The 14,731-nt window shown below is 37.4% G+C and overlaps 1 protein-coding gene across 3 annotated transcripts in view; it reads right to left on the reverse strand.

Moving 5' to 3' along the window:
- The window catches only part of LOC126298228 (lysine-specific demethylase 7B-like), a 182,137-nt gene that overhangs the window by 142,516 nt on the left and 24,890 nt on the right, over positions 1–14,731 (reverse strand). For all 3 annotated transcript variants that reach the window (XM_049989533.1, XM_049989535.1, XM_049989534.1), the window contains exons 3-5: positions 14,220–14,337; positions 4,818–4,972; positions 3,880–4,021 (exon numbers count right to left, since the gene is read on the reverse strand). In XM_049989533.1, the coding sequence (XP_049845490.1) occupies positions 3,880–4,021; positions 4,818–4,972; positions 14,220–14,337 (415 nt within the window). The remainder of the gene's footprint in view (positions 1–3,879; positions 4,022–4,817; positions 4,973–14,219; positions 14,338–14,731) is intronic.

The raw sequence follows: 14,731 nt of genomic DNA on the forward strand, positions 1-14,731 counted from the left end.
CTCCAAGAGTTGTTAAAAGCTGATGCTAAATTTACCTGGGGTGGTGCTCAATAAGATTCTTTCTACGTGCTGCGAAAACCTCTGATGACTGACCCTGTACTTGGTCTGTATGATGAGAGAGCACCTACAGAACTACACACAAATGCCAGTGGGTATGGGATCGGTGCTGTTCTGGTGCAAATTTCAGATGGAAAAGAGAAGGTGCCTATGCTTCTAGGACACTTACAAAAGCCGAGAGAAACTACTCAACTACAGAAAGAGAATGTCTTGCTGCGATGTGGGCCAAATGCTAATTTCGACAGTACTTCTATGGAGGACCATTCACAGTTGTTACAGACCATCATTCACTTTGTTGGTTGACAGGTCTTCAGGATCCAACAGGGCGACTCGCAAGGTGCACAATATGTCTTCAAGAGTATGACATTACCATAGTGTACAAAAGTGGAAGAAAACACAAAGATGCTGACTGTCTCTCAAGAAACCCTGTGCAAGACCATCAAGACTTTGACGAAGGTAGTGACTGTGTTGCTACACTCCAGGATCTCTCTGCTGAGCAGAAGAAGGATGCCAAGATATCTCAAATTATGCTTGCCTTAAATCAGTAGGAGGATTTGAAAGGACAATTTAAGGTAGTTAATGGATTACTTTGCAAGAAAAACTTTATCCGTTTGGAAAAGAAGTGGCTACCAGTGATTCCTTAAAATATGCACTTAGATGTTCTACATAAATTCCATGACACACCTGAGGCCGGACATTTAGAGTTTATTATGACCTATGACAGAATCCGCAAGAGATTTTTCTGGCGAGGTGTATTTAGGAGTGTCCATCACTGTGTGTCGCACTGTTGAGAGTGCCAGAGGAGAAACGCAGTTCCTCAAAAACCACTTGGCCGACTCAAACCAATTCCACCAGCCAAAACGCCTTTCCAGCATGTTGGGATTGGCCTCCACGGACGATTTTCAACATCTGCTAGTGGCAATAGACGGATTATTGTTTGCACTGATTATCTGACATGCTATGCTATTACGAAAGCCGTGAAAACAGCCAAAGCATCCGAGGTAGCCAAATTCATTGTGGAAGACATCATATTAAAACACGGTGCCCCAAGGTTGTTAATCATGGATTGAGGGGGAGTTTTTCCAATTGAATCTTGTGACAGAGATAAACTGTCAGTGCTACATTACTAATCACATGACGACTGCCTACCATCCGCAAACTAACGGGCTTACTGGATGCCTTAATAAAACCTTGGCCAACATGCTGTCAATGTTTGTCAATGTTGAGCAGAGCAATTGGGATGAGGTGCTGCCTTTCATGACATTTGCCTACGACACCGCCAAACAAGACACCACAGGATTTACGCCATTTTCCTGGTGCATGGACGTGAGGCGACTACGACGATGGACATGGTGTTTCTGTTACATCCTGATGACATGGACGAGCACTCCATCAGCCAGGTGTTAACCTGAGCTGAGGAAGCTTGGCAGTTAGCTAGACTCCGCAAGCTGCATGCTCAACAAAATCATCGCCAAAGGTATGACGCGAGCCACCACCCTGTTGTCTACCAGCCTGGTGACTTCACCTGGATCTTCACTCCTGTTCAGAAGGTTGGAGACTCAGAGAAGCTCCTCAAGCACTACTTTGGACCTTGTACAGTTGTAAGACAGTTGTCTGATGTTACTTATGAAGATGAAGACTTCGACACCTACACAAGATGGTGAAAGATCAGATGGTCCACGTCCTTCAAATGAAGCCCTATAAGCATCCTGCAACCCAGGGTAAATTTGAAGCTCGAGTGTTAGGCAGCAAGCGGAAAGGTGATGAAGAGCGTAGTGACAAAAGAAGTCCTACGAATATCACTGCCAGGGCGAGAATTAGTCATCGGGAGTCGAAGTATGCAGGACCTGTAACTCATTCCTGCACTAGGAGGATGTTACACCGAGACACTTATTTTGAGGTGAGAGCGATGTCTTAGAAGAAGCCGAGTAACACCATGGTGTAGTGGTTATGATACTAAACTGTTGCATGGATGCTCGTGAGCTCAAAACTCACCTAGACTGTACAATTTTAGTTTCTATATTCGGTTTGAGTACATTCTAGAAGTGTCCACAAATGTCAAGAATCCTTGTACTGGAATGTTCTATAGCTGTATATATACTGTATGTGTTCTGGCCGGAGGCACTTCGTTCCGCGTTCTTGTATGTGCAAGTGCTGAATAAACATTCGTTAAGTGAAGTTAGTGTTTATCATTCACCTAATTACACCTGTTGCTATATGACAATGTAATTGAGATTCCACCTGGAACTTAGTGTTATTCAGTGTCTTGGCAAAGAAATTTTTTGATGGTGTAATGTCTTTTTCCACAATTTATCAGTGGAACACTGTTGTTAAACTTTACTCATTTGTGCATTGTTCGGTTGTATTAGCATGTTTTATGTATTTGGTTAGGTACACCTGTTACAGCACATTATGTGGAACAAGGCTGTGACCATTTCTTACTCCATCCCACTTCTGTTTACATAAAACTAGCAATTACTGTAAAGTGCCTGAATGCACTGATTTTTCTTTTGTCGGTATGCCTGGTATACTGAATAGCTTAAGTGTTCACCATCCAACAGACACTTCCTATTTTTGTGACAACTACATGGAATAAACAATGAACTATTTCATTTTTAGTAAAATAGACATGATTAAAAAATCATCGTAACAACAGTGCTATGAGAATTTTTATACAATATTTAATGTCAACAAATTAATGTCCCAATTGATGGAAGTTACCTGTAATACATCATCATCCACTGCCTCCATTTTCTTACCTCACTTGTATAATAATTACATCTGCAACAGTTTAGCTGGCAATATGCACTACAAGTTATTCAAACAATTAACAACTGGAGACTTTTTGGTACAGTTTAAGTGCTTAGAAAGTGTGCGTGTGTGCGTGCACTTTCAGCTCAGTAATATGTGACTATCTGCTAATTTGCCGATTTACACCTAGACAGGAAATGCTGCGCGAACTGCTGCTATAAGCAGTTCTCTTCTCATGACAATTTTCAGGGTAGGTTTTGACCCGTCAGACTGGACCATTCCTCCGTAAGTCAAAATTCATATAACCATCTAAAATCCTAATAATTAGTGTATTATTGTCATTTAAACAATAGTATACATTTAATTTTAATCATGTGTTATTTTTCATGATCCAATTTTCACCGATGTTAGTGTTTCATAATCACAGAACATAAATCTGAGACAATGTGACACCCAGCGATTATATGGAAGTTTTATTTTATCAGCAGCTGTAAGTTATGGCTACAGTAAGAAGAGAAGCAATTCAGACTCTCTGATTCTGTAAGATAAATTTATTGAAAAGGAACACAGAAGAAAACAAAATGCAGTGTCATGTTGTGCAGTATTTTTTAAAATTGTTTGTTTATTTATCACTGTGTTCCATTTCTGTACCTTTGTGTCACTCTTGACACAGAGTTCTTAGTGTGTTATTGCCTCTTTTTCTACCTTTGGTAGACTTATAGATATTATGCTCTTTCTTTCTTCCCCTTGCAGATTTTAAGGAAGCTGAAAATAATGTAATTTGGCATTTACTTTTAGTTTAAAATAATTCTCATTTATTGTTCAATCTCAGTTGCACATTTTGAATTATTGCCATGTTTTGAACAAACTGGATCATATTCAGATCTACGTAGTTGTGTCAGCAACCCATCTTGTCTAGTCAAAACCTCTTTTCAGATTACTGTATCTCTCTAGACAAATATGTCAGCTACAGTATTTTTAGTCTGCTGTAGCTTAAATCCTTGTGGCTACAAATCAGGAATATAATTCTGAAGTTGAGAAAATAAAATATTAACTCTGCGGTCTACTTACCGTGTATCGGATATTTCCAAACTGATTAAATTGAAAGGATTTTTGCTAAATGGAGAACAAAAGTAGTCAATAAATGTTTTGAAAGGCATTGTGAGGGTCGTCTGTCTGATAACATCAATCACATCAACTTTTCGCTCTGAGTCTGCAACAAAATATAAGTTTACATGATATTTTGTTCATAGAATATGACAGAGAGTAAAACTGTGCAAATTTCAGGAAATAAAAATAAACTTAAGACATTTGAGCACCAAAAGAAACAAATATGCTCCAAGAAACAAGATGCTGGATAAATATATTTCAGCTAATAATACGAAAAAATGATATTTGGTGGAAAGCAGGAAGTATTTTTTTACTAATAAAAAGTGAAAATAAAATGCTAAGTTAATTTATGGAAAACCAAGGGAACACACACACACACACACACACACACACACACACACACACACACACACACACACACAAATGGAAAATGAAGTACTCCCATTTATCACGTATAATTTTAACTGTACTTTGAACCAAATGGACTCCCAAACCATTTATGCTTGATTAAATCCAATAACTTTTTTCAGTCTAAACATATTGCCATGAATAGCCTACAGAAATATTATTTACATTGATTGATTTCATGGCAAGTCACATGATGGGGCCATAAAATAATAGACTTCAAACACATTTATGATTATTGATGAGTTCCACTAAGAATTGATAAAATATGACAGCGACATGAAATGTATGCTTTGTCATCACATAAACCAGCAAGAAGTGCTTCTTACCCAAGACTTGAACAATATTTTCTTCACTCCAAGCCAAGCCATTTCATTACAAAATTTTGCACAAAATGATGTGGCTTGTAAATTTTGACAGTTATAGTCACAAGTGTAACAGTAAAATTTTCAGTGTCAGTTCAACATAGGGCAGTAAATTAATTTCATTATTACCTATGTAACTAGCAACTTCCCATATTGATTTCTCTGGTATCTTCATTCCAAGTCCTTTCTTGTCTTTTATAATTATAGGTCTGTCAAAACCATGCTCCTTTAGATAAGGCACTGAGAGCTCTTCTCCTTTCATTGTGACAATTATACCCTCACAGCTGAAATAACAGAACAGTTTCTGCACGATTAAAAAATCAAATAAAATGTTGAAATTGTGTTATAAATGGAGGGTGAAACGATTACCCAAGTGTGCAGTTTGTCATGCATTAGAAAAAGGAAGCGAATAACCAGCAGAATACAATAATTACTTCTAGCCGTACACCACTGTGTGTACATACACAGAAAAAGTAGCAATGACACCAAAAAATTATCTTGAGCTACATCATAACATTACTTATGTCGAGGAAGGATGGTGGGAGGAACCACGATGCCGGAAGCTGTCCACTCTATTGAACTTAGAAGCATTCTTGGAAATTTGTTTCTCGGACCTTTCTTCTATAAATGTTGGTTTCTTTGGCCAGCACACATACATTATTAAAATCTATGTCTGAGCCACAGTTCTCATAATGCCGATTTTACACTTTGTTTTCGCTGCATGTGCTGTTCATGTTCCTTAACGCATTCTTTAACAGTTCTCCCCATTTCGCCTATATACACTTTGATACAGCCACATATCACTTGATAGATGTCTGCATGATGGAGGCAATCAAGTGGATCCCATTTTTTGTCAGAAAAAGTTTTTAATTTTGTTTTGATTAAAGGAAGATGTACGTATATCATTTCTCTTTAAAATTCTGCTCATGCAGTCAGTGACCACAGAAACGAATGGTAACCTAACCAATGTGAGAAGGCAGTTCCTCCTCATTTTTATTAGCATGATTAATATTCCACCTAAAATCCCTGTCAGCTGAATAACTATAATAGACATTTGTCTTCATTGTCCTCTTTAAAAAATCCAACTCCGATTTCAGGTTGTGGTCATCGCTAATAGAGAAGGCAGGAGAAGACAGTGTTGAGCACTGCTTGCTTCTGGGCTGGGTGAGAAGTGGCATCTAAATACCTGTGTGTGGGTTGGTTTTCTATATACACTGTGACCTAGTGTATTATCGTATCTTCGTATATCAACACGTCTAGGAATGGGAGACCAACCTCACTCTCAAACTACAAGGTAAATTAGAGTTTGGGGAGAATTCCATTTAAGAAATTGTGGAACACATGAAGATCTTCTTCGCCATATAACAAATGTATCATCCACATAGCAGAGCCAACAAGAAGGCCTCAAAGGAGTGCTACTTAATGTCTGTTGCTCAAAATGTTCCGTAAATATGGCAGCTGCAACTGGTGATACGGGTAAACCCATAGCAAAGTCATCAGCCTGTTCATAGAATTCACCATTTTAATTAAAATAGCTTGAACAAAGACATAACTTAATTAAGTCACAAACATCTGGAGCAACTTTCTCCCTTATGATCGCCACAGTATCAGATACAGGAACATTAGTAAGTAACGATGTCACACTGAAGTTAGCAACAATGTCACCTCCACATATCTTCACTGTGTGTATAATTTCTAAAAGATATTTTGAATCTTTGATAAAAGTATTTCTTTTAACAACTAGAAGTCTCAGTTTACCAGATAAATGATGTGCTAGAAAATAGGTTGGCGAGTTAATCCCATTGACGATAGGCTTCAGGGGAACCAATTGTTTATGTGACTTGGGTAGTCCATACATCCTGGGTGAGACTGGTGTTCTAGGTGTTAGATTCTTTGTAACAGAGCTGTGATTATTTTAGAAGAAAATATGACACGACCTAACAACCCAGCAGATTTTTACTCTCACACATTGTTCATCCACATCTTCCCTATGTTCTCCTTCTCACTTTCTTATGCCTAAATTTTATTACCCATCACTAGCTTGCTTGTGCTGGACTTTTTGGTGCCCTGAGGCATAATCTGTGGCCGCTTCGACTGTAGTGCACTTTATCCATATATCCATCTAATTGCCTGACTTCAATTTAAAATTATTTATCACATTACCTCATTTTACCCTCTCATTTATCCACCCCTCTGCTGTTTCTGCAAAATATTGTTATTGTGCAACCCAAATTACTTACATTTTATAATGTAAACCCTGCTCTCCAAAAACTGGAAGTTCGTTCCAGAGACCACCTCTAAAAGTTCCCTCATTTGCCCAACAACTTATTATCACCTGACAATACCTACCCTAATTCCTGTGAATCTACACATTAACCCTCACTGTATTTGGACCCTGCCTTGGAGACATTTCCCATCTTCCATATCCCCAAAATACCCTCCCACCACACCACAAAACCGTGAACTTAAAAAAACCCAAAACACTGTTGTCAACCTATCTACCTTAACACCTTCAGTCATACTGGACTCATCAATGACTTACTCTCTTTCTCCCAAGCCCAACAGTTGAAATGCCTTTTGCAAAAATACCTCTGAAATTTATGCAATTCAACCCTGGTGATCTTTACTTCTTTCATTACATACGTACTACATTTAATGCAATTGTGAACGGATTTCTATCAATCTTTAGCAGCTGATTTTTCAAGAAAACAAAGCATGGCATCAATAAGACACCAAAGAAGCCACGAATTGCAAAAGGAAAGAACAGTTAGTAAATTATATGAAAATATCAGCAAACTCAGAAGACTGAACTCATGTTACATAAAATACTGTGCTGCTTTAAGGAAAGTGATTAAAAATAAATAAAAAAGCTATTATTAATGTCTGCAAAAATCCAGACGACAAAATCTATATGAGCAGCAATCAAAAAAAAGAAACAGTCAGTAATAGAAAGCAAGGAATTTTTATAAAAGAGAACAGCCAAATGATAAAGTGATCATGGCCAGGTAGCTCGTATATTTAATAACAACTCTCTGGAATAGTTCAGAAGATTAGCAATGGCAGTTCTAATGAATAAAGCAACAGACTAATTGTAAGAAGTATTGCCACATGTGTGCATACATATAAGCATGCATGCAGACGGACAGACAGACAAAGAAATTTACATTGTAATCATTGTCTGCAAAGCAAAATCTCCCACAGGGTTGATAATATTTCAAGCCCAAAATGTATTTCATCCATGATGGATGCAGCTGAGCTCCAGGACTGTTCCTTTATAGGATTTAATAATAACCATTACCAGTCACAACAGGTGATTTTATTTAACACATTATCAGCTTTGGGCTTGTACCCATCTTCAGACAGTTTACACTCAAGTACATGTTTCCATACTTTGCGTTGGAGATCACTGCTTAAATCAAAAACAAATAATGTGATGAGGACTAAACAGACACACATTAAACATCTGGAATTGGCTACACAATGTGTGTTTTAAAATATTACAGCACTTACATATAGGTGACACACCCACATTGTTTTCACATTGCCTCTATTATATTTTTACAAAAGATATATTTTTTTTTTTAAAACAAATTAACCGTATATTAGTCATCATGATAATTGCTGGTGCTTCCATATTATGGTCATAATGAAGTGACGCTTCAGTTGTTAGGAAATTCAGAAGCACATGCGCTCACAACACCCAGTGTGTTTACATTGGAAAACAAAGGTTATGGTGAAAGAGCTTATGTCAGAGAAGTACAGAGATATTAAACATAAGATACGTGACAGACATTAAAAATTAGGAATGTGAAATTGTTACATGATTGTGGAACCATGCTGTCATTTATCATATATAGAATGGTTGCTGGCAAATTACATAAAGTTATCTAGACACTTGTCTTTTTTTAAAAATAAAAAAAAAACATGATAGTTTTGAGGAGGATACAATTTAAGGCCAATTCACACTGGTTGTCACATCACATCACATCCCCTCAATACGTTCTGCAAAGCATTTCGAATGGCGGCACCCACAACGGCTGTCCTGTCTTGTCACGTCACCATCGAGATTTCTCAGAAAGTAAGTTTTGACGGTTGACGTAATCCATCCGTTGTTGAACATGTGACACCCAAGCGCATTTCCTCCTGATACACAGCCACATGCACATCCCCATACTTTGTTTCATCATGGTTTTTGTGGTTGATATCAGTTGTTTGTTATAAATTGTTTTGTTTCATTATTTTTTCTTTGAAATTTATAATAAATGACAAAAGATTAATCAAAGCACTAGGTACCAGTTTGTAATGTATGACACGGAAATGGAAATGAAGTCCCATGCTTCTTGACAGAATGTAGGAAAACGATGCAAGAGACCCACACCGCTGTACTAGGCAAGGTCCTAATGGATGTGGTTTGCCGTTGCCTTCCTCCAACCACAATGGGGATGAATGATGAGGCAGGTGAAAATCCCTGACCCTGGGACCCTGTGCTCAGGAAGTGAGAATGCTACCGCAAGACCATGAGCTGTGGACTGTATGACATGAGCGTACTAAATTACTTGCGCTCTACTACATTTACAAAGTGGATTTTTATACATACTGGTACTGTATTTAATATTTTACAATGAAATGGAATGTAACATGGCTGCAACTGTGGGTAAAGTCACATTGGTCAGTAGGTGGAGTTTATTTTAATGTTGTCTGGCATTTGTAGTGTTTCATAAAGAAATGGACTGAAACCTTCAGACACTGCAAGTTCTCTCTCTCTCTCTCTCTCTCTCTCTCTCTCTCTCTCTCTCTCTCTCTCTCTGTCTGTCTGTCTGTCTGTCTATGTGTGTGTGTGTGATACATTGTTAAATAGCTCTCTGGATAGTGTGTGAAACAATTTTGCAAGCATCAGTGGCCAATATTTATGTGGTTTCACTAGCTAACCCCAATATAAATAAGGCACTCACACTATTAAAGGGTAAATACAAAATGTGAAGAAAACCTATAAATCTTGAAATGAAAGGTACTGACAGAGATATGACCATTGCACAAATATTTTCACTGGACTAACAACTAAGCTTAACCTTAAACAAACCAATTTTTCCATGAGATGTGACAGCAGCTCTTAACACAGTGCTCCGTTTAGTAATTCTGGGTGCAATTTGACACAAGAAATGAAAAAAAAGTTGATGCTTCAATTTTCTAAAATATAAAGTACAGATTCCTCTTCCTCAATCTCCTTCTATAGTGTGTGAAATTTCCCTTTTTGTACCACGTAATGGCACTTTTTTGACCCACACTCTTTTTTTGTGTTACTGGGCACTTCTGTCTATCATCTCAAATATATGAGCTATCCCTGCAAGCTGCAAACCATTTGAGTTCAACAACTGTCATTTTCGTACAAATGTGCACTCCAGCATCCATGTATGTAATGTACTACATTGTGTATGCACACTTTCATGTAAAAACGAAGACCACAATTCCCACAGCAGAGGGGGAGATGGAGGGGGAGGGGGAGGGGGAGGGGGAGGGGGAGAGAGAGAGAGAGAGAGAGAGAGAGAGAGAGAGAGAGAGAGAGAGAGAGAGAGAGAGAGAGAGAAGTGGGGGCGAGGGGCTGGTTTCACATATAGTATGAAAAAAAATAATGATTAGGTTAATAAAAAAGCCAATATATTAAAATGGTCAGCGCATTGTCACAAATTTCACTGAGAAAGTGGCTTACATTTGATCCATGGCACATGCAATTAACTGACTCATTGGGAATTGTACCTGTGATTTCATCATCCAAAACTAGCGACTTAACTACTAGGCCAAGGAAGTCTCCTTGTATCATCACAGCCTGTGTCTGTTTATTTGCCTTTCTAAAAGTTATATTGATTACATGAAGTCCACAAATTTCCACTTGTAATGAAATGACAAATTTCTGTCTTCAAGACATGGTGAAGTCTACATCAATGCAGCTCTGCCACTTTGAAGTTATTAGAGCGTATGATGTATGACTGAAACATCCATAGTAGCTTACTCACCATTTTAATGAAACAGCAATTTTATTAAATAATGTCTAAACGACAAGAACTTCAAATTGGATAGTACCAGTCTCAGCATTACTACCTAAGTACAACAGCAACCAAAGTGTGACCCTGTCTTCCAAATATGTGTAAAAAGGCCAAAAACTTAAAGTGTCAGTGTGTATATGCGGAAAAGCAAAAACTCCCGAGATTTCCCAGTTAAATTGCACTTTTTCCCATGGGAAAATAGGCTTCTCCTAAGGTGAAAAATACACTTTTTCCATGATAAGTAAATAGCAACATCACTGTTAAGTATTGTTAACACACAAAAAGGAAAAGTTAATGGTTTAAATTAATGTACATAGTGTAGCTACAGGAAAAGTTTAGATTTCACATATAATATTGGTCTTTCTTTTGTGTTACACTTTAAGATCCATCACATAAATGTGCCAGTAAAATCTTAAATAATGCCATTAATGCCTGGTCTTCTGGGCTCGAAATTCTTCTAAGTTGCTAGTCCACAATTTGTTAAGTCTTAAATGAGAGTCAAACACACTGATTTAAGAAATTCATTGCACATTCGCACATGTAAATAATTCATCTTGTGTAAAAGGAAATTTACTTTGAAACTAACGCTTTTCAAAGTACCATTCACAATATTTTCCTGCAACCTGTTAGAAATAGCTTCGTTTCAGCAGTTGCCAAAGAGAGCCAAAGAACAGACATTACTGCAAGTGGGCAGCTACAATGACTAGGAGACCCGCATGTTCATACACATATGGTATTAACAGATATTACACGATGTCATAAAAGAAATAGGATACTCCCAGATCATTGGACTTTCGTAAACAGTACTAAAATGCATAATTCAGCTTAAAGGGCACATTCATATGTCCAGATTCACAAAGAAGTAGGTCACAACCTGATATTAAGCTTTTCAGTGCTGTTTTCAGGATGCAAATTTTCTTGGAGTACCAGTATTGCATTATCTCCATGTTTGGATCTTTATTATGGTGTATTGCCGTACATGCCAGAAGATTAAAATGTGCACTTGAAAATCAGTGAACAGTTTAGGTTAAACTAGCCAATAGTGTAGAACAAAACACTTTGTTTCTAATAAATTGATGGCCTCTGTAGAAAACACAAAATGATTGACTGCCAAAAGTGTGGAAATAAAATAAAATCGGAAAACTAATAACATACGTGGGCCTTCCGTAATTATGTGACTGTATTTTAATTTACTTAATAGCTCCCAAGCACAGAAATCCATTTGTTTTCATTTGATGCAAGAAGTGCAAACAAAGAGGAAACAGCAAAATAACTAAACAAAACATGGCTTACGTGAAGACTAACTCCCACTACAACCCAGACTACTATGTGCATACGCGAATCTGGCAACTTGGGTGCACCAGAAAAATATTTCCAAGTAGCATCTGGCAGTTTATTGTTATTGTTAGCCATTCTTCAATGAGCCGGAAGCGGGAGAAGTTACTGCCATTCGCAACTCAACTACGCATGCGCGTGAACCTGAGAGCATCTGCTCACATGAACTTTACATAAACAGTTGACACCACACTCATCAGCAGCAGTTTATTGTAATTAAGTATTCCATAATCTTCATCCAAAAGTCTTTGACACATTTTGCTGTTTATCAGCTCTTACCAGTCAAAAGTATGAAACTCTACCGGAAATATTCCCAGAATTCAACAAAATTCCAAGGTTTTTCCCAGATTTCTTGGTTGCCTCAGAGCGTAGACACCCTGAGTGTGCTCTTTGAGTAAATATGGAAAAATTGATATGGGATGCCAGCCTATAGTGGAGATCGGGCTTGCGTACAATGTTACAGGAAATTTTAAGACAGATGTTTGTTGCTCAAGTTTCTGTCACTATTTCAAATTCACTCACAGCAAGGTGTCAGATTTCCAGGTGTTTCCTCAGATTCAATAGGTACTCCTCCCTCATCATTTTTCAAATGCTGTTTTCAATTTTGTCTTTGTAATGTTTATGTGGAGCAAGCTAAAAGAAACAGCTCATTGTTTCAGGCTACATCCAGTGTGAACGGAATTTTTCCTTCCTCAATGAAATCATAACTTTATACTCCCAATCAAGAGTGCAGCCTCAAATTAAGTGAATTAGCCTTGAACTAAATTAGCACCAGACATATGTGAAGCAACTTTATCTGCATACGAGCTATAACATTTTGTTTGTAATTTGAATCAGAATTACATCACCCATAAACACACAAATACTGGGCATCAGGTGGTTTCTGATGAGTACTCTTGAGTTTAGGTTGACTGCACCAACATATTATAAACACAAAATTTGGTATAAAACAATATCATAGTATCAAATATCCATGATAAGCAGTCACATTTTACTGTACAGGTTAATACACTATTTTTGTTATCAAATACTTCAACATCAAATTCACTTTTCTCGCATATTCTACATTATTGTGTGGTTCTGCATTGCAACGAGTATTCTACTGATATGTGAAGTTTCCCATTAGCAGGAACACCACAAAGGTGAACATTGAACCACAACAATAAGAATGGTATACCTGATAACCTTCAAATTTTTTAGTGCTCAGAACTAATGCAGTAACTGTGATGACAGAATGAAGTTTTTATACACAGACACACACACACAGGATGTTTAATTTATCTGAAGACATTGAAATATCTCTAAAACTACACAATCCAGCCAATTTATAGTTAAAATGTGTAAACCCCCATTTTTTTTATACTGTATGTTCAGATTCTACAGAAAAAAGTCTTAAGTTTTGTCTGAAACATTTTTCTGTTTTGCAACATATGGTACAGTATACAGAAAAATCAAAATGGGTAGAAAATCTTATGTTTCACAATGCTATGCAATGACACTTTAAACCCCCCCCCCCCCCCCCCCAAATATACACACTGCAAGGGTATGACAGGCAATCATTTCACAACTTTTAACTGGAAACCCTATTGTCAATGTTGTATTCTTCTGACAAAATGAAAAGGGGATTGCTCAATGCACCACTTGGGCCACGTAGCAAACTCTGACTAGCATAACAGTCAGTGCCGTCCCATTAAAAGGTATAATTGCCTGTTCTACACGCACACCAAGGAGGTGGGGGGTTAATTCAAAGGTACTGGATAGCATTTTGAAACATATGATTTTCTATACAGCATCATCTGTCACATGAGGGGGGCGGGGGGTAGGGAGCGGTTGTTTCAGACAAAACTTGCTTTTTTTTCCCTCCCTAACATCCAAATAAAAAATTGGGGTGCCGATTCAAGATTTAAAAGTTACTCCCAACTTCCCACACACAGGGTGCGATGGAAGTAACAAACAAATTTTAATCATTACATTTTTGGATCCACTGTGTTGTTTTCAAAATTTTTCAATGACTTCAGATAAATTGAACACCCTTCATACAATTAATATCAGTAAATTATTGTAAACAATCATAACAGTACCACTGGGAATTATATTTGCACACATAATGAAGCACAATACCATACTGTTTCATGAAGAACTGCAGCCAACCCACCTGGGAAAATGTCTCAGTTTTAATTCCTCAATGAAAACAGTTGTCCCACTCTGTACTGGTCTTGAATCGGCATTCTGTTCAGTTGGATCATGTCGATGCCAGTTTGTCTGCTCTTTAACTATAATCACAGAATTAAATTTTATCAGTATTCTACAATTCAATTCATAGAGCACTTGACAATATGCAGTCAAAATGTGTTATCCACAAGATTGCTCCATTTATTTATATTACAGCAGGACACTTGTTTTATAGGGCAAAAGAAACCGTAATAAAAATACATGGAGCAATAGTTTAACAAACTAGTTTGTAGAACATTCTTAACCACCTTTCTTTTGTGTAAAATACATTTTTATAGGTATCTTGAGGCATGTATAACAATGAAGCTGTTAACTGAAATTTCGGAATAATTTAGCCAATGAGATGTGCATCATAGTTGACACTGATGTTAATTTTATGTATGGCTTAGTGGTTGAGTGAATAAGTATCAGACTACAAGTCCAAAGTTTTGGTGT

Source organism: Schistocerca gregaria, chromosome X (genome assembly GCF_023897955.1).
Source record: "Schistocerca gregaria isolate iqSchGreg1 chromosome X, iqSchGreg1.2, whole genome shotgun sequence".
NCBI classification, from domain to species: Eukaryota; Metazoa; Arthropoda; class Insecta; order Orthoptera; family Acrididae; genus Schistocerca; species Schistocerca gregaria.